Source organism: Phoxinus phoxinus, assembly GCF_949152265.1.
Source record: "Phoxinus phoxinus genome assembly, chromosome: 25".
Classification (NCBI taxonomy): domain Eukaryota; kingdom Metazoa; phylum Chordata; class Actinopteri; order Cypriniformes; family Leuciscidae; genus Phoxinus; species Phoxinus phoxinus.
The window spans coordinates 8675912-8696200 of record NC_136900.1 but is presented as its reverse complement, the minus strand read 5'-3'; the positions used below and the strand labels follow the sequence as shown (position 1 = coordinate 8696200).

The 20289-nt window shown below is 40.5% G+C and overlaps 1 protein-coding gene across 2 annotated transcripts; it reads left to right on the top strand.

Annotated features, from left to right (window-relative positions):
• The first annotated feature begins 231 nt into the window (after positions 1–231).
• Positions 232–19912, top strand: prkar2b (protein kinase cAMP-dependent type II regulatory subunit beta). Of its 2 annotated transcripts, XR_013796486.1 has the most exons (12): positions 532–1043; positions 1657–1692; positions 11677–11729; positions 11830–11913; positions 13063–13169; positions 13248–13401; positions 14735–14836; positions 14977–15051; positions 15555–15623; positions 15764–15899; positions 18410–18602; positions 18689–18820. XR_013796486.1 is itself a non-coding variant. In XM_079603489.1 (11 exons), exons 1-11 carry the CDS (start codon positions 782–784, stop codon positions 18541–18543), a joined length of 1212 nt encoding a protein of 403 aa, XP_079459615.1. In that variant the 5' UTR covers positions 232–781; the 3' UTR covers positions 18544–19912. The 2 variants fall into 2 exon arrangements, 1 of the variants encoding a protein (XP_079459615.1); XM_079603489.1 differs by having other exon boundaries at positions 232–1043; positions 18410–19912.
• Positions 19913–20289: the final 377 nt, after the last annotated feature.

Sequence of the window (20289 nt, the reverse complement as noted above, 5' to 3'; positions counted from 1 at the left end):
ATATATGCCTGTACTATTTGCATAGACTCCAATGTAGCGATTTCAAAGGATCCTATAGTAATACCATGGTACTTGTCCAAAACAATCATCATAATACCATGGTACTTTTGCGTAAAGATTTAAAAAAACATCTGGTTGTTTTTAATCTAATTTAAAGGGATAGTCCCCCCCCCCCCCCCCCAAAAAAAAAAACCTGTCATCATTTACTCACCCTAATGTTGTTCAAAACCTGTATGAATGTCTTTCTTCTGACAGGTGACGGCAGTCATTGACTTCCATAATAGGAAAAAAAAGTCAACTGTTTGATTACCAAAAAATTTCAAAAAAATCTTCTTTTGTGTTCAAAAGAAGAAAGAAACTCATACAGGTTTGGAGCAACATGAGGGTGATTTTGAAGCGAACTATCCCTTTAAGAGCTCGCGTTGCGTTCCAGTTCGTCGCGTCGCGTCCGCGTTCCTCCTGCGCAAATCCCGGGATGCTGGTTGCCATGGTTTCCCGCATCACATGCGCGGCTTTCCTGTAGCCAGCAGCAGGAGAGAGAAAAAAATGCCATCTCTTGAAATCCCAGCCATTTTTACGCCCGCAAATTAGAGGACACGGTCGGACACGGTGGGAAACACACGCAGATGGTGGAATAGCGAGAAATCCGTCGCGTTCCCTCTGACGCGTTTTGCGGGTCATTCTTCTCAGCTGACGCGGCGAAACGGGACCGACTGTTGTTGTAACGTTACGTGTACGCGCAAGACCGGGCCGAATTTTGCGCACATTTCACCGTCAGGAAATGAGTATAGAAATCCCCGAGGGCTTGACGGAGCTTCTGCAGAGCTTTACCGTGGAGGTCCTGAGGAACCAGCCGGGGGATCTGCTGGAGTTCGCGCTGCAATACTTCACGCGTCTCAAGGAGAACGAGACCCGCGGCGGCGCGTTCGGCAATGAACACAATTCAGCCGCGCGAGCGGGCAAAGCCGTCAACTTCATCGAGGAGGCCATGCAGATCGACTCTGAAAACGGAGAGGAGGACGATGATGATGAAGAATTCGTAGGTAATGCTTTCAAACAACTAGGACCATCAGCAGTGTCCTCATTCATACAGGCATCCTTCCTTTGCATGTTTAATGCATCACAACATTGTCCACACTGGCTGAACCAGTGATCTTTTGTTCAGTGCTAATGCATGATCACACATCTCCTTGATGATGATGATGATGATGATTATGAAATGCATTTTCATTTAAAAATGAGGGGTCAGCTCACTGCAGAGGGGTTTGGAACAAAGACCAGATTGGCTTGGTTTTATCATATGAATGCTCTCATTTCCATGCTTTTCGGATGAAAGCTCTGGTTATTATTCATTTAAATGATAGGCCCTGTGTGCATTAAATACTTGGCATGATGTGTACAGTGCACACAGGCCTATTTTTTTTCATGCATGCAAATTATGATATGTGTTATATTGGGAAGTATCACTATCAATTATGAGGCACAAACATTTAGTATTTGGTCAAGCTGGAAGATGCTTCCTGGGTGTGGACAGATCCATCTATAGGCCATTACTGTGGCATCTTGAATTGAATATTTTATATTAACATTTGATTTTATTGTAATGCACCACAAATATTATTTTTTTATCAGTCCTTTTTCTATCTTTCCTTTCAGCTCCGGTTATCAACAGATTTGTCCGGAGAGCTTCTGGTAAGTTCCTTGCAATGCAGTTCAACTGTATGAGTCTACAATATAGGCCTATTCAAATTCAGGAATATGATTATAAACTCCTATTTTAGGTGCTGAAGGATCTGAAATCATTATTGGGTTCTTGGACACAAACAAAATGATATACAGGTGAAACTGGAAAAATGAGAATATGGTGCAAATGTTAATTTATTTCAGTAATTCAACTTAAAAGGTGACACTAATATAGTATATAGACTCATTACATGCAAAGTGAGATATTTCAAGCCTTTATTTGTTATAATTTTTATGATTATGGCTTCGATGATCATTCAAAATTAGAATATTGTGAAAAGGTTTTCATAAGCTGTAAGCCATAATCATCAAAATTATAACAAATAAAGGCTTGAAATATCTCACTTTGCATGTAATGACTCTATTAGTTTCACCTTTTAAGTTGAATTACTGAAATAAATGAACTTTTGCAAGATATTCTTATTTTTCAAGTTTCACCTGTACATATATATATATATATATCTGGATCACAACACCATTAGACACTAGTGCATGCGTCAGAGAAATTAACTTTTCTGAAGAGCTTTCTATGAAGATTCATATTGTTGCTAATATATTAGCGATCTATTGTTGAAACGGATTTGGTGGCCGAGAGAGAATCTACTTATTAGTAATTTGTTGAAGATATCCTGCTTATGGGACATCTAACTCTGATTAATGAGCCTGTGTTTGTGGTTTGAGTGCCTTTTGTCTTGTTATTATTAACATATCGTTTACTTCTTTACTTCTCTCAGAGCAAATGAGAGGCTAATGGTTTAATTTACTAATGGAAGATCAGCATTGTTTGCAGAACGAAAGTGTTTCAGATGCTGTGAAGTTCTGTCTCTCGTGGATCGCTCGGAGGACGGATGGAGAGAGTTTAATGTACTGTGGTTTAAGGAAGGATTGAATAGGAAATAAAGCCGGTTTGTGATGGGGAAGGTGGGATTTTGGTGGTCGAATAATAAGAAATGTGTTTATAATGGGCCTTATGATTCCTTATAATGATGTGATAAATACCGTAGATCGGTGGATGGATTGATGATAGCTGGATAATAAACGGATGGATGGATAGGTGGATGGATGATAGATAGATAGATAGATAGATAGATAGATAGATAGATAGATAGATAGATAGATAGATAGATAGATAGATAGATAGATAGATAGATGATGGATGGATGGATGGATGGATGGATGGATGGATAGATAGATAGATAGATAGATAGATAGATAGATAGATAGATAGATAGATAGATAGATAGATAGATAGATAGATAGATAGATAGATAGATAGATAGATAGATAGATAGATAGATAGATGATGGATGGATGGATGGATGGATGGATGGATGGATGGATAGATAGATAGATAGATAGATAGATAGATAGATGATGGATGGATGGATGGATGGATGGATAGATAGATAGATAGATAGATAGATAGATAGATGATGGATGGATGGATGGATGGATGGATAGATAGATAGATAGATAGATAGATAGATGATGGATGGATGGATGGATGGATGGATGGGTAGGTAGAAGATAGATAGATAGATAGATAGATAGATAGATAGATAGATAGATAGATGATGGATGGATGGATGGATGGATGGATGGATGGATGGATGGATAGGTAGGTAGAAGATAGATAGATATAGATAGAAAGATAGATAGATAGATAGATAGATGATGGATGGATGGATAGATAGATAGATAGATAGATAGATAGATAGATAGATAGATAGATGATGGATGGATGGATGGATAGGTAGGTAGAAGATAGATAGATAGATAGATAGATAGATAGATAGATAGATAGATGATGGATGGATGGATGGATGGATGGATGGATGGATGGATAGGTAGGTAGAAGATAGATAGATAGATAGATAGATAGATAGATAGATAGATGATGGATGGATGGATAGATAGATAGATAGATAGATAGATAGATAGATAGATAGATGATGGATGGATGGATGGATGGATGGATGGATGGATGGATGGATGGATGGATGGATGGATAGGTAGGTAGGTAGAAGATAGATAGGTAGGTAGAAGATAGATAGATAGATAGATAGATAGATAGATAGATAGATAGATAGATAGATAGATGATGGATGGATGGATAGATAGATAGATAGATAGATAGATAGATAGATAGATAGATAGATAGATGATGGATGGATGGATGGATGGATGGATGGATGGATGGATGGATGGATGGATGGATGGATGGATGGATAGGTAGGTAGGTAGAAGATAGATAGGTAGGTAGAAGATAGATAGATAGATAGATAGATAGATAGATAGATAGATAGATAGATAGATAGATAGATAGATAGATAGATAGATAGATAGATGATGGATGGATGGATGGATAGATAGATAGATAGATAGATAGATAGATAGATGATGGATGGATGGATGGATGGATGGATGGATGGATGGATGGATGGATGGATGGATGGATGGATAGGTAGGTAGGTAGAAGATAGATAGGTAGGTAGAAGATAGATAGATAGATAGATAGATAGATAGATAGATAGATAGATAGATAGATAGATAGATGATGGATGGATGGATAGATAGATAGATAGATAGATAGATAGATAGATAGATAGATAGATAGATAGATAGATAGATAGATAGATGATGGATGGATGGATGGATGGATGGATGGATGGATGGATGGATGGATGGATGGATGGATGGATGGATAGGTAGGTAGGTAGAAGATAGATAGGTAGGTAGAAGATAGATAGATAGATAGATAGATAGATAGATAGATAGATAGATAGATAGATAGATAGATAGATAGATAGATAGATAGATAGGACTTTACTGTAATGGAAAATGGTTTCTATAAAGCTAAACTGAGTTCTGTTATTTGTAATAATTAATCAGGAGAGTCTCAAAGTGTTGAACTTTGTTCCCGTCTGGTTTATTTCATGTCAGGTTTTTAATAGAATAGCATGAGCTCTGTTCTCTTTCTGTGACTGTGAATGAATGAAATGAAGACTTACAGTACGGTTCAAAAGTTTGGGGGAGGTTTTTTGAATGAATGTAACACTTTTTATTCAGCACGGATACGTTTAACTGATCAAAAGAGACAGCAAAGACATTATGTTACAAAATATTTCTATTTCAAATAAATGCTGTTCTTTTGAACTTTCTATTCATCAAAGAATCCTGAAAAAAAATTATCAAAGTTTCCTAAAAATATGCAGCAGCAAAACTGTTTTCAACATTGATAATAATCAGAAATGTTTCTCGAGCAGCAAATCATCATATTAGAGTGATTTCTAAAGGATCATGTGACATTGAAGACTGGAGTAATGATGCTGACAATTCAGCTTTTATCACTGGAATAAATTACATTTTAACATATATAATAGAAAACAGTTATTTTAAATTGTAACAATATTTCACTGTTTTTACTGTATTTTTGATCAAATAAATGCAGCTTTGGTGAGCAGAAGAGAATACCGACCCCAAACTTTTGAGTATGATGTATAGAGAACAAACCAAGACTGCAAAGTACCAATATTAAGGCAAAACACTGAACATGTGACCAATATTTCTGTGATTTTCTTGTGCATCTGGTGAGCTGAGTCATCTAAAACTTACTTGATATTAAAGACCAATCATTGGGAAATAGGCCCTGGATACACAATAGCCTGAGAGATCTGAGCTGATGGTTCTTGTAGGGTTCCTGGCCCTGAAACTTTAGTATTGATATAGACGCTGGAGTTCCTGGTCTTGTCTTCTCTGTGCTGGAATTTATAGTAGGAATACTGGGAGAGGACAGCAGACGATCCTCTCATCTCTCGCTGCATTTCCATCAAACTTTTCTTAAATGTAAAGCTTCTTTATTGGCATCGATGGTCCCATGAAGAACCTTTGCACTGCATAAAAGGTTCTTTATTGTGGAAAACGATTCTTAAATTATTAGTTTAGATTTAGAACGACTACAGGTTTATTTTTCGTTCATCTCAAAATGAAAGTTCACTCATTTACTCGCCCTCATGCCGTTCCAAAAGCCATGTGACCTTCCTTCGTCTGTGGAAAGGTGATGTTTAGCAGAACATCTGATCTTCTGCTTTCAATACAGTGAAATAAAAAAAGCATTTTAAGTACAATTAAAGTATTTAATACAACTCGTGCGCTATATTGAATTAGCTTTTCTTTTCTTTTTTTGTTTGAAAGTGCTTTTTATTTTATTTTATTTTTTATATATATAGCTATTACTATTTAGGTTTAATTTTTATTTCAGTTTTAGTTTTAATTTTTATTTTATTTTTTCTTAATATTATTTATTTTAAATCTTACTGTTTAGGTTTACTTTTCTTATTTTCTTATTTCTGACTATGAATATCATGTTGCCAAATAATTGCCGGACTAATATAGCTAGGTTCTGTAACTCATAAAAACATTGACAAATTAAAAAAAAATCTCACATTTAATTCAATGTGTTACTTGCCATTTATTTGTGATTAACTGAAATTTACTAGCAAATTATGAGTGAAAATAGTATTTAAAAAAAAAATCCCGGTGTACCATTTTTTCCATACTTATTATGACGGACATGGACATTACAAAAGTCCACACTTTTCCCATACTGAGTAGAAGCCCTGTATTTCATTTTTAGTTAGTTTTTACTTATTTAATTTAGTTTCCAGTAAGCATTTCTAATTTTAAATTGGATATTTGTGAGCGTTACATGTGAGCCATAGTGATTGATTACCATCACCCATTCCTAGTTAGCATCTCGTTATCCTGTGTTTTTATATCCCAGTGTTTCCTGTTCAATGTCTGGTGTTCTGTAACACGTGTTATTTCAGAGAAGACAGTAGGATCCAATACCAATATTCAAAGTTTATTAACAAAAATAACACAATTAAATCTAGGCTACGGTGAAAAACAGAGGGGGGAAAAGGCAGGTGGAAACAGAACTGAAAACAAAGCACAAATGACAACACCAGACATTGAACAAGGGAAAAAACTGGGATATAAAACGTACTCGGTTACTAACATAACCTCGGTTCTCTCCAGAAGAGGAACGAGTACTGCGTCGAAGACGCTGCGATTCTTGAGATTCTTTCTCGAGATATTGAAGCCAAAAAATTAATTCTTAATTTTGTAATAATGTAAAATGTTTTGCAGCAGCATACAGCCTTAGGCGGAACAGCTTGCGCGCCTATTGGCTGCACTGCGGCAAAAGCAGCAGCCTATGCGAGGCCTCCACGACGCTTGACCCAATGAGTCCCGCCAGAATGGCCGTAGCCTAGGCTTATAAATAACTGAGCACAGCTGCGTACCCCTGATTTTCATTGCCGAAGCGAACCAGAGCTGGATGCAGGTACGGCACAGAGTACTAGTTCCTCTTCTAGAGAGAACCGAGGTTACGTTAGTAACCGAGTACGTTCTCTTACGAGAATTCTCTCGTACTGCGTCGAAGACGCTGCGGGAACCCAGTGTAAAACGCTGTGCATGCTGAGATACGACACCAGATACCCAAGGGCGCGCGCGCCCGGGGCACACATAGTGCACAATGACTTTTAGTGAAACTCACACAGAGTTTCAGGAAAGAGAGGCTAGAATTATTCCTTTATAATTAGTGCCCCGAAGGGCATTTACAGCATATATATGTAAATAAATATATATGGTGGGTCATTACACAGCTCATAGGACATAACTGTCAGTGAGTGATGCTTAAAACATTTTGGCAATCTGGGCCGTAATAGAACGGGGCAGAAACACCATATTGTGTCTCTCAGACCAAGAGCAGTCTGGCCTGCAAGGCGGGAACCTCTAGGTTATAAAACCTTATAAATGTAGACGAGGAGGCCCAGCCTGCCGCCATACAGATATCTTGCAACGAGATTCCACTAGACCAAGCCCATGAGGAGGCCATGCCCCTCGTAGAATGTGCTCTGATGCCCAACGGGCATTGCAGTCCTTTTGATGCGTAGGCTAGCGCTATGTCATCCACTACCCATCTGGACAGGCTGTGTTTCGACGCAGCTCGTCCCTTGGAACGTCCGCTGAACGAAACGAAGAGCTGCTCCGTCTGCCTAAAAACAGCGGAGCGGGACACGTAAGCTCTTAATGCCCTGACCGGGCAAAGGAAGCTAGCGTCATCCTTTTCCTCAGAGGCCGGCAGAGCCGACAGGGAGATAACCTGAGCCCTGAACGGTGTGTTGAAGGACTTAGGCACATACCCATGTTTCGGCTTTAGTACGACTTTAGAGTCATTAGGCCCGAACTCCATACATGACGCTCTCACCGAGAGCGCTTGTAAATCCCCCACGCGCTTCACTGAAGCGAGAGCCAGAAGAAACACTGTCTTGAAAGACAAGTGCTTCATGTCAACTGAGTGCACAGGCTCAAACGGGGCACCCTTCATGGCACCCAGTACCGTAGAAAGGTCCCAGACGGGGACTGAAGGAGGTCTGGGAGGGTTCAATCTCCTAGCTCCTTTAAGGAAACAAACAACCAGGTCGTTCCTACCAAGTGACCGGCCAAGCGTCGGATTGACGAACGCTGCTATAGCCGCCACGTAAACTTTGAGCGTGGATGGGGTCCTACCCTTATCCAGCAGCTCCTGTAGGAAGGAGAAAACCTCCGTTTCCCCGCACTGCAGTGGTGATACATCCTGGGCTGAGCACCAGCTAGAGAACACAGACCATTTAGAGGAATAGAGCCGTCTAGTGGACGGGGTTCTAGCCTGCTCGATCGTGTCTAACACTCCTTTTGGGAGGTTAGCGGGTACCCGTTGATGGCCCACACATGTAGGGACCAGAGCTCCGGGCGAGGATGCAAAATCGAGCCCCTGGCCTGAGAGAGGAGGTCCCTCCTCACCGGTATCGGCCATGGAGCAGTGCTTGTCAGCTGCATCAGTACTGGAAACCATGCTTGGTTTGTCCAGAACGGAGCCACGAGTAGCACTGAGCATCCGCTTTTCCTGATTTGCTCCAATACCTGAGGTAGAAGCGAGACAGGAGGAAAAAGCATAGAGCGGGCAGCGGGGCCAGACGTGGGCCAGCGCGTTCTCGCTCTTGGAGAAAAATTTCGGACAATGAGCGTTTTCCTGAGATGCAAACAGGTCTACTTTTGCTCTGCCGAATGTCCTCCACAGCAGTTGTACTGTCTGTGGGTGTAGAGACCACTCTCCCGTAGGAACATTGTTCCGTGAGAGTCTGTCTGGGGCGATATTCAGGTGCCCTGGCACGTGCACTGCTCTCAGCGAGCGCAGGTTGTGCTGGGCCCAAACCAGGAGGCGTTCTGTTAACCTGTACAGGTTTCGGGATTTGACACCGCCCTGGTGATTTATGTAGGCCACTACTGACATGTTGTCTGAACGGACCAGGACATGATGCCCTTTTATCCGGGGACAAAAGCGCCTCAGCGCGTAGTCCACTACCAACATTTCCAGGCAGTTTATGTGTGGGAGCCTTTCCCGTTCTGACCACTGGCCAAAGAACGGTCTGCCCTCGAGCAACGCTCCCCAGCCTGAAGTGGATGCGTCCGTAGACACCACCTTCACGCTCGAGGAAGTCCCCAGGCTTACACCTAACTGGTACCAGTCTGCCGCACTCCATGGTATCAGGGCTGACACGCACTCCTGATTGACCTTGAGGCGACAAAGACTGGAGACCCATGCTCGGTGCGGCACTCGCACTTTCAGCCAGAACTGCAGCGGGCACATGCGTAGCAGGCCCAGCTGTAGTACTGATGATGCTGAGGCCATGAGACCCAGCATCCTCTGAAACTTCCTGAGCGGAACTATGGAGCCGCTGCGGAAGGTTTTTATCATGTGCAGAATACGCAGTCTGCGCTGTGATGACAGCTGTGCTGTCATAGACAGCGAGTCCAGATCTGTGCCCAGAAAACTGGGAGACAGTGAACTTTTTGCCCAGTTGACTCTGAGACCTAAAACCTTGAGGTGTTTGAGTAATAGGGTCCTGTGCTGTACAAGCTCTGATCGCGATTGGGCTAGAATCAGCCAATCATCCAAATAATTCAGAATTCGTACGCCTTGGAGTCTCAGGGGTGCATGCACACTGTAAATGTACGATGTGCTAGAGACAGGCCAAACGGGAGGACTGTATACTGATATGCCTGGCCCTCGAAGGCGAATCTCAAGAATGGCCTGTGACGTGATGCAATTTGTATGTGGAAATCGCGTCTTTCAGATCTATTGACATAAACGAGTCCCCTCTGTGAATCTGCGCGAGGATTTTTCTGGTCGTGAGCATTCTGAACTTGCGCTTCACAAGCACTTTGTTCAGCTGCCTCAGATCTAAAACCCCCGTCTTTCTTTGGCACCAGGAAATATCTGCTGTACAAACCCCCTTCGCTCTGAGCTTGAGATAAAGGCTCTATGGCCCCTTTGCTCAATAGCTTCGCTATTTCGGCTCGAAGTAGATGTGCTACTTCTGTTTTTACCGTAGTTTCGACCCTCTCCGTGCCCTTCGTGAAGCTCAGGAAGAAAGGGCGTCGAGAGGGCGGCGAAGCGTGGTCTCCAGGCAGAAAGCAGCCATCCAGCCGGTTGAGGCCGAGGCTCGCGACGGCCTGCGTGAGCAGACGCATCAGCTCTGCTTCGATGCTGGCCTTTCCTCCTCGACGTTCACGATCGGCGGGGGCGGGGAGGTCCACAGAGCTCGCCCATCCCTCGCTACCCGAAGCGAGGAGAGAACAGCAGTCGTCCTCCACAGACGCGGCTTCACCCTCATCGTCCATAACGGCTTCAGCGAACGAAGCCAGGCGAGTCCGCAGAGTCACCATAGGCATCGTCTCGCAGTGATGGCAGCCGCCATCGGCGAGGGCTAAAGCTGCGTGGTCCTCACCCAGGCAGGAAACATAAATCACGTGGTGGTCCCCGTCGCTGAGTGGAGCTCGACACGAGCGACAGACGCGAGACATCTTGAAAAAGACGCTCGGCTCTTTTAGTGTGGAGAAAACAATGTGTGACGCAGCGGCGAACACACACACAAAACAGACACACTGATAAGAAAGGATATATTCCACGCCGGATAGCGATGCAGGGAACGGCGGCTGAAGTCGGCGAGATGTTGACCAGCGGCTTCAGTGAAACGGGACCTTCGCTGAAGAAAAAGAAAATCAGGGGTACGCAGCTGTGCTCGGTTATTTATAAGCCTAGGCCACGCCCATTCTGGCGGGATGTGACGTAGAGGGCGCGAAGCGTCCTCATTGGGTCAAGCGTCATGCAGGCCTCGCATAGGCTGCTGCTTTTGCCGCAGGGCAGCCAATAGGCGCGCAAGCTGTTCCGCCTAAGGCTGTATGCTGCTGCAAAGCGTTTTACATTATTACAAAATTAAGGATTAATTTTTTGGCTTCAATATCTCGAGAAATAATCTTTCCCGCAGCGTCTTCGACGCAGTACGAGAGAACTTTCGTAAGAGAACCACAGGATAACCAGATGCTAACTAGGAACAGGTGAGAGTAATCAATCACTATGGCAACAAACAAGGGTAACTATATATACAACACTGGGAACAGAAAATACACTTCAAAAGAAAAAAACAAGAAACACAAAACCAGGGAACATGCAACAGTGGGAAACGTACCCAAAATTAAGTCATTATACACTAAAAACCTTCTCTTAAATGCCTCTGCGTTTATAAAAAAGCAGCTTGAACAATCTGCTAAACATCTCCTTTTGTGTTTGACTAACGAAAGAAAGTCATTAAGCTTCAGAACGACATAAGGATGTGAAAATTATTTTCATAAGTGTTTTAACCATTTAAACAATCAAATAAACCAATGAAAGTAGATATTAAGATTCAGATCTTCATAAAATTGGTTGTTTCTATTTTAACAGGTTGCACAAAGCACAGTATTTTAATTGCGCAGTAATGCGTTGTCTAGACAGGTCGTTTTAATCCTGCTTCCGATTTACTGCATTTATTCCTTTCTGGACAGTTTGTGCGGAGGCGTACAACCCTGATGAGGATGAAGAGGAGAGAGAACCCAGGGTGAGTGGCCTCTTGAAACAGGCTATTGAATTTCTAAACAGGCATTTCTGTGGCATCTGCTGCTGCCCGGTATCCCACAATGCTTTGCTGTGCACTTCAGGTCACTTACCCCAAAACAGACGAGCAGAGACAGAGACTACAGGAAGCCTGCAAGGACATCCTGCTGTTCAAAAATCTGGACCAGGTAAGATGATGAACACTTCATAAGATGATAAGACAACGTTTTCTTCGATTTAACAACATGTTTTGCTGGATTTGTTGTCAGACAGCCACTAAGATTAACATGGATGGGTTGTTGCTTAGTTACTTCTAGAAAAAAATAGCTGAAAGATTGAAAAATGAAGATTGCCATAAAAACAAATAGTGTATTGTTTTGCAAAAAGGTGACTCATTATGTGTGTTGAAGGAATACAAAAATATCCCAAAATTAAGCTGTCATAATTTACTAACCTCGTTGTTTCAAACCAGTGTTCTTTTAATATTATTATATTATTCATATTTTAAATTAGCATGTATTTTCTTTACATTTTAGTTGAATAAAACCGACAAAAGCACATAATATACCTAAAAATGTGTTTTTTTATTTAAATATTTATTATTTCAGTTTTAATTTTGATTTATTTCCAGTTAGTCATTTCAATGCTTCAACTTAAACTTATTTCAGTTAGTTTCCAAGGCATTTTTTTTCATCTAACATTTATATTTTATTTGATTTCAGTTTTATTTCAATTAACAAAAAAACATTTTGGATATTTTTAGCGTTAGGGAACCATAATAATGACATCATTTTATTAATACCGGTAGTTTCATTTTTAGATTTTTCATTTTAATAATAAAAAAAAGTACGTTTTGAGAAGTGTTTTTGTATTTTTTTTTAACATGTCTATATAGTTTTTATTAATACTTATTTCAGTTTTAGTTATTTTATTAGTTCAAGTTAAAATAAAATTGATTAATTGCATCTAACATAAAAGTTTGTATATACACACACACACACACACACACACACAATAATAATAATAATATATATATACATACATACACACACAATAATAATATATATATATATACACACACACTAACGTTTATGTTAGATGTGATTAATCACGAATTGACAGCACACTCAAATATTTTATTTCAGTTCAAGTTTATTTTATTTCAAGTAAGAAAATGTTTTTATGGTTTTAGGACCAAACCCAAATGTCTATAGTTATTCACCTGAAATCTGTTAAATATCTCCTTTTATATATGATGGAAGACATAACTATGCCAGAGGAGTTGTGCTCCTTTTAACACAAGAAAGGCTCATATATGTCTTCTCTCTGATGAACAGGAGCAGATATCCCAGGTCTTGGATGCCATGTTTGAGAAGGTAGTGGTGACAGGAGAGCACATCATTGATCAAGATGACGATGGCGACAACTTCTACGTCATTGAGAGGTAAACTGGACTCATCTCTGCATCGTAATGCTGGAGTTTAAACCCGTCAGACATCGATATCTTGTGTTCGTCATACAGGGGCATGTTTGACATCGAGCTGAAAGCGGACGGCACCACGCGGATCGTGGGATCTTATGACAACCGTGGGAGTTTTGGAGAGCTGGCCCTCATGTACAACACGCCAAGGGCCGCCACCATCATCGCTACCTCACCTGGAGCCCTGTGGTGCCTCGTGAGTGATTCCTGTCATCATTTACCCTCGGGACCGGGTGTGGAACGCAAATGCAGATATTTTAATAAATATTCAGTGGCGTGAATCAAGTGCACTTACAGTACATCACTTTCTAAGTGCTCAGATTGGTTTCAAATCTCACTAGTTGCTTATTAGCATGCATATTACTAGGATATTGGCTGTTTATTAGTACTTAAAAAGCACATATTAATGCCTTATTCTGCATGACCTTATTCTACATCCTTTAATCCTACCAATACCTAAACTTATCAATAAACTGTAATTAGGAGTTTATTGAGACAAAAGTCATAGTTAATAGTTAGTTAGTTGTGAGAATTGGACCCTAAACTAAAGTGTGACCCTTATTTTCTATGGAATATTGCAGTATTCATTATAATTTTTTATTCGTGCACATTTTTATTTATTCATGTAATCTTTGAACAAATAATGTTCAAAATAATCCCTCTTGATGACGAGGGCGGGGCAACCTGTCACTCACATGAGATCCACCAATAGCAAACCACAACCATCCAATCAATTCCCCACAAGCCCCACCCTACATTTGTTCTTGTTCCAGAAGCCGTCACAATAGGGAAGTAAAGGCTATCGCAACTTCCGTTTCATATCGACTTTAAGCAATTTTTACAGTAAAATCACATGCTAAATTCCTTGTTTTTTTTCTCCAAGAGTGTGCTTTGTGTTAGAGCGCCCTCTGCTTTTCATAGAAAGTATTGAAATGACAGGACTATCCACCTTTTTCCAAACAAGCCTTCTGCGTTTTTGATTATGGGAGGCATTTCCAGTTCGAGGAAGTTCCACTCAAAAAGACTAAAACGAATCATTTCAAATCATAAGGTTGCGCTACATATAATCCTTGTTTTGTCAGGAGAATATCGTAACGCTTGGTATTTTAATGTGACAATTATGCTATAACAAGAATATCTATGGCAAGAGCTCTTTTCAGTCACTGCGTTCTTTTCCTCCTGATTATTTTCTTTTTTCCTTTGTATTCTGCTGTAACAGTACGAAAAAAAGACATGACGTTATTGATATATCCCAACCTATTTTAAATGTCCTTTTAATGTTCAACGGTTGAAAAGTGAGATCTCATTGTCCCACGGTTTTTGAAAATGCCTATTATTGCATTCATGGAGCGAAACTTTCTCTGATTGTTTACAATTTACCTAAAGGGAAGTTACTCCCATAATTTGTGCAAAGCGGCATGGATCGTAGGAAAAAGGGATAAAGACTCAATCCCTCTTTCTCTGCCGTTGGTTGTTTTCCTGGAGTGTAAAATATTGTTTAGTATTTTTCTTTGTTTAAATGCCCCTAGGATCGATTGACATTCAGAAGGATCATCTTAAAGAACAATGCGAAGAAAAGAAAAACGTACGAGGCTTTCATCGGAACCCTTCCTCTGCTCACGTCACTGGAGGTTTGAACACACGCACACACACACACACACACACACACACACACACACACACACACACACACACACACACTTACACACTTTACTTCTGCATGTGCAGTCCTCTGGTTGATTTCATGAATAAATGTGTCTCTTGTTTTTAGGTTTCAGAGAGAATGAAGGTTGTTGATGTCTTGTCGACCAAAGTGTACAATAGTGGGGAACAGATCATTGCTCAGGTTAGTTTGACAGAACTAATAAAGAAAATTATATATATTTGTATTATTTAAAATGGTTATATCTGATTAAGGTCTGAAAAAATCATGCACATTTCTTTTTCTGTTTAATTTCTGCATTTATGCTTGCCACTAAAATATTGAATGAGATTTGAGTTCAACGTGTATAAAACGATTTTTAACAATTGGAAAAATCGTGAAATAATGGCTCATCCAATCAGATTTTAGTGATGGTGCTGTATGTTATACACTTCCGTTTATATGTTTGGGCTCAATACGAGTTTTTTATGCAAAATTAATACTTTTATTCAGCAAGGACACATTACATTGATCAAAAATACAGTAAAAACCTGAAATATTGTGAGATATCATTACAGATATGTAATGATAATATTGTAATGTGTGAGTCTTCTTTAAAAAAAAAAAAGTTTAATTAAAAATCTTACAGACCCCAAACTTTGTAAACGTGTATCTGCAGTGCTTAATGGATATCCTTGTTTTCACAGGGTGATTTGGCAAACAGTTTCTACATCGTAGAGTCAGGACATGTTAGGATCACTATGAAAAGGAGCAAGGTGAGTCAAAAATGTGTTTTAACAAAGAATCACTGTTTACAGCACATTTCGGTTCATTGTGCATCTTAATAAACCAATATGCCTTTCAGCTTTAAAAGGTTCACATGCATGACATTCTGGTGTCATTACCTCTCTTTTAGTCAAAAAACGATACTGAAGACGAGGAGGTGGAAATCGCCACATGCTCTAGAGGGCAGTATTTTGGGGAGTTGGCGCTTGTCACCAACAAGCCACGGGCGGCTTCTGCATATGCCATGGACAACGTCAAATGCTTAGGTAATGAATTATAATTATACATTCACTGGTCACTTTATAAGGTACACCTGTTCAACTGCTCGTTAATGCAAAGATCAGCCAATCACATGACAGCAACTCAATGCATTTAGGCATGCAGACACGATCAAGACAATCTGCTGAAGTTCAAACTGAGCATCAGAATAAGGAAGAAAAAGGATTTAAGTGATTTTGAACATGTCATGGTTGTTGGTGCCATGCGGGCTGGTCTGAGTATTTCAGAAACTGCTGATCTACTGGGATTTTCACACACATCAATCTATAGGGTTTATAGAGAATGGTCCAAAAAAGAGGAAATATCCAGTGAGCTTCAGTTCTGTGGGAGAAAATGTCTTGTTGATGTCAGAGGTCTGAGGAAAATAACCAGATTCGAGCTGATAGAAAGTCAACAGTAACTCAAATAAGCACTCGATACAACTGAGATCTGCAGAAGAGCATCTCTGAACACTGAAGAGCATCTCTGAACACTGAAGAGCATCTCTGAACACTGAAGAGCATCTCTGAACACTGAAGAGCATCTCTGAACACTGAAGAGCATCTCTGAACACTGAAGAGCATCTCTGAACACTGAAGAGCATCTCTGAACACAGAAGAGCATCTCTGAACACAGAAGAGCATCTCTGAACACTAAAGAGCATCTCTGAACACAGAAGAGCATCTCTGAACACAGAAGAGCATCTCTGAACACAGAAGAGCATCTCTGAACACAGAAGAGCATCTCTGAACACTGAAGAGCATCTCTGAACACTGAAGAGCATCTCTGAACACAGAAGAGCATCTCTGAACACTAAAGAGCATCTCTGAACACAGAAGAGCATCTCTGAACACAGAAGAGCATCTCTGAACACTGAAGAGCATCTCTGAACACAGAAGAGCATCTCTGAACACTGAAGAGCATCTCTGAACACAGAAGAGCATCTCTGAACACAGAAGAGCATCTCTGAACACAGAAGAGCATCTCTGAACACAGAAGAGCATCTCTGAACACTGAAGAGCATCTCTGAACACTGAAGAGCATCTCTGAACACAGAAGAGCATCTCTGAACACAGAAGAGCATCTCTGAACACAGAAGAGCATCTCTGAACACTGAAGAGCATCTCTGAACACAGAAGAGCATCTCTGAACACAGAAGAGCATCTCTGAACACTGAAGAGCATCTCTGAACACAGAAGAGCATCTCTGAACACTGAAGAGCATCTCTGAACACTGAAGAGCATCTCTGAACACAGAAGAGCATCTCTGAACACTGAAGAGCATCTCTGAACACAGAAGAGCATCTCTGAACACAGAAGAGCATCTCTGAACACTGAAGAGCATCTCTGAACACTGAAGAGCATCTCTGAACACAGAAGAGCATCTCTGAACACAGAAGAGCATCTCTGAACACTGAAGAGCATCTCTGAACACAGAAGAGCATCTCTGAACACTGAAGAGCATCTCTGAACACAGAAGAGCATCTCTGAACACAGAAGAGCATCTTTGAACACAGAAGAGCATCTCTGAACACTGAAGAGCATCTCTGAACACTGAAGAGCATCTCTGAACACTGAAGAGCATCTCTGAACACTGAAGAGCATCTCTGAACACAGAAGAGCATCTCTGAACACTGAAGAGCATCTCTGAACACAGAAGAGCATCTCTGAACACTGAAGAGCATCTCTGATCTCTGAACATAGAAGAGCATCTCTGAACACAGAAGAGCATCTCTGAACACTGAAGAGCATCTCTGAACACTGAAGAGCATCTCTGAACACTGAAGAGCATCTCTGAACACTGAAGAGCATCTCTGAACACAGAAGAGCATCTCTGAACACTGAAGAGCATCTCTGAACACTGAAGAGCATCTCTGAACACTGAAGAGCATCTCTGAACACTGAAGAGCATCTCTGAACACTGAAGAGCATCTGATGAGTCTTCATTTCTGCTGGGTCATTCAGATGGTAATTTGGCATAATCAACATGAGAGCATGGATCCATCCTGCCTTCAGCGGTTCAGGCTGCTGGTGCTGTAATGGTATTTTCTTAGCACACTTTGAACCCCTTAGTACCAATTGAACATTGTTTAAACGCCACAGTCGACCTGAGTATTGTTTCTGACCATCTCCATCCCTTTATGGACACAGTGTTTTCATCTTCTGATGGACACTTCCAGCAGGAGAACGTACATGTCAAAAAACTCAAATCATCTCAAACTGGTTTCTCGAACATGATGAGTTCACTAAACTCAAACGGCCTCCACAGTCACCAGATCTCAATCTAATAGAGCAGTTTTGGGATGTGGAGGAACGGGAGATCCACATCATGGATGTGCAGCGACTGCGTGATGCGATCATGTCAATATGGACCAGAATCTCTGAGGAATGATTTCCTGCCTTAAAGAAAAGGGGGTCCAATCCGGTAATAGCAAGGTGTACCTAATAAAGTGGCCGATAAGTATAAATCATATGACATAACGTATGTATCGTGAGGTCATTCACCTTGTGTTTTACAGTAATGGACGTGCAGGCGTTTGAGAGGTTATTAGGCCCCTGCATGGACATCATGAAACGGAACATTGCGAATTACGAAGAGCAGCTGATCACGCTTTTCGGGAGTCACATGGCAATAGAGGAGCCGGATGCATGAAATCAGTTAATCAATAAACATCTCAAACTTTAAATGCAACATGAAATGATGAGAAAATGGTAAGTAGAGGCCCGTCATCATGGTCAAGAAATCGTGTTAACATACTGTAGGTCATAAGCTTGAAGTTATTGTTTTGCATTCACAGATGTGAAACTCTGGTGTGTGTCAATGATCATGATTTTTTTTAGATGTGAAAAGCCAAATGTGAGCATTTTCCTCCAGGGTACATGAGGGTTACAGGGGTTTCCTCACACGTTTTTCCGTTTGGGGATTTGGTACTGGTGTGTTTATTCGAATCTTTCTAATTTTTTTAAACATGGTTTGTGTTTCCTTCATGTTACCGATGCTGCATCTTTTACAGTGACGTCGTCCACATAAAGACCGAATTGTTGCCATATACAGCACAGTGATATGTTAATTTATTCTTAAAGCTAAACTTCTGCATTTTGAAATCTACAGGTTGTCAATGTTTTCAGTGTTATGTAAGTCATTTTTACTGTAAGCCATTTTTGACTAAATTAATGAATGAATTCAGCAACTGAGCTCTGTCCACTTGCTTCATGAACTGCATTTTGATGACACCTGTTACAGAAAAAGGAAAAATTGACTGTTCACGCCAAGAGTTTAAAGTGCCCCTATAATGCTTTTTTGAATATATAATATTCATGCAGTGTGTAATATAGTGTTTGTTAACTTAAAAGGTCTGCAGTTTTACAGATCAAAGTGCACAACATACTTTGTTTGTTTATCGAAATAATCAATTCTGAACTGCTGAAATGAGTTATCAGTATTTCATTTACTGTTACATTCCTAAGTAACAATGTAACAAATTTGCATAATGCCAGTCTATGCTCTTCATTGGCTGCCCGCGAACAACATCAACTTTGCCCCGCCGTCAAACACTGTAGTTGTGGCTGAGACAGAAAGAGTTTGGTTCATTTGTTGACATGTCGAGAAGACGCTGTTTTCCACTTTAATACACTTTAAAAGGATGAGACTCGCTCTGGAATTGATACGGAAAACTGACGCCGTTGTTACTGTTTGTATCACTGTGTATCAAGGAAGCCTCCGGAGCTGAAATGCAGATATGGTAATAGGTGTTTTTTTTCCAACATGCGCCAGCCAATCACAACAGACTGAGCCTTCTGACCAATCAGAGCAGAGTAGACTCGCAGAAAGGCGGGGTTTAGAGAGACTGTATCTTCAAACTAACCGTTTCAGACTGAGAAATTAGTATATATTATGAGAAAAAGTGTTTTTTGACTGGATGCAGGTGAAACTTTTGTAGAATTTTTTTTTTTAAATAGCATAATAGGGCACTTTAAAGTCAGCATACAAACTCAAATAAACATATAGTGCACATTAATCACAAATTCTCATTCCCTATGAAACGTTTGTTTTCAGCCGATGTCACAAATGTATTCTGGTATGGGTGTTTTTTCAACATCCAATCAATTCTGATGGATAAAATCAGGCCCCACCCATTTTTTCTTGTTGAATATCCTATTTAACTGTAAAAGGGTCTGCGAATTGTTTCACGCTGACTTTAATGCTTGATTTTCATTACACTTCCATGAGTTAGTATGCCGATCAGACATAGACAGACTCAATTACATGAAGAAATGAAAATGCATTTTGAATATTATTGCACTTTGATTCCAGTGTCATAACAGCTCTACGTGTTTTCAATTCCTTTTTTTTTTGCAGTCTTTTAGGGAAGCTCCTCATTGTCACGTATAAATAGTA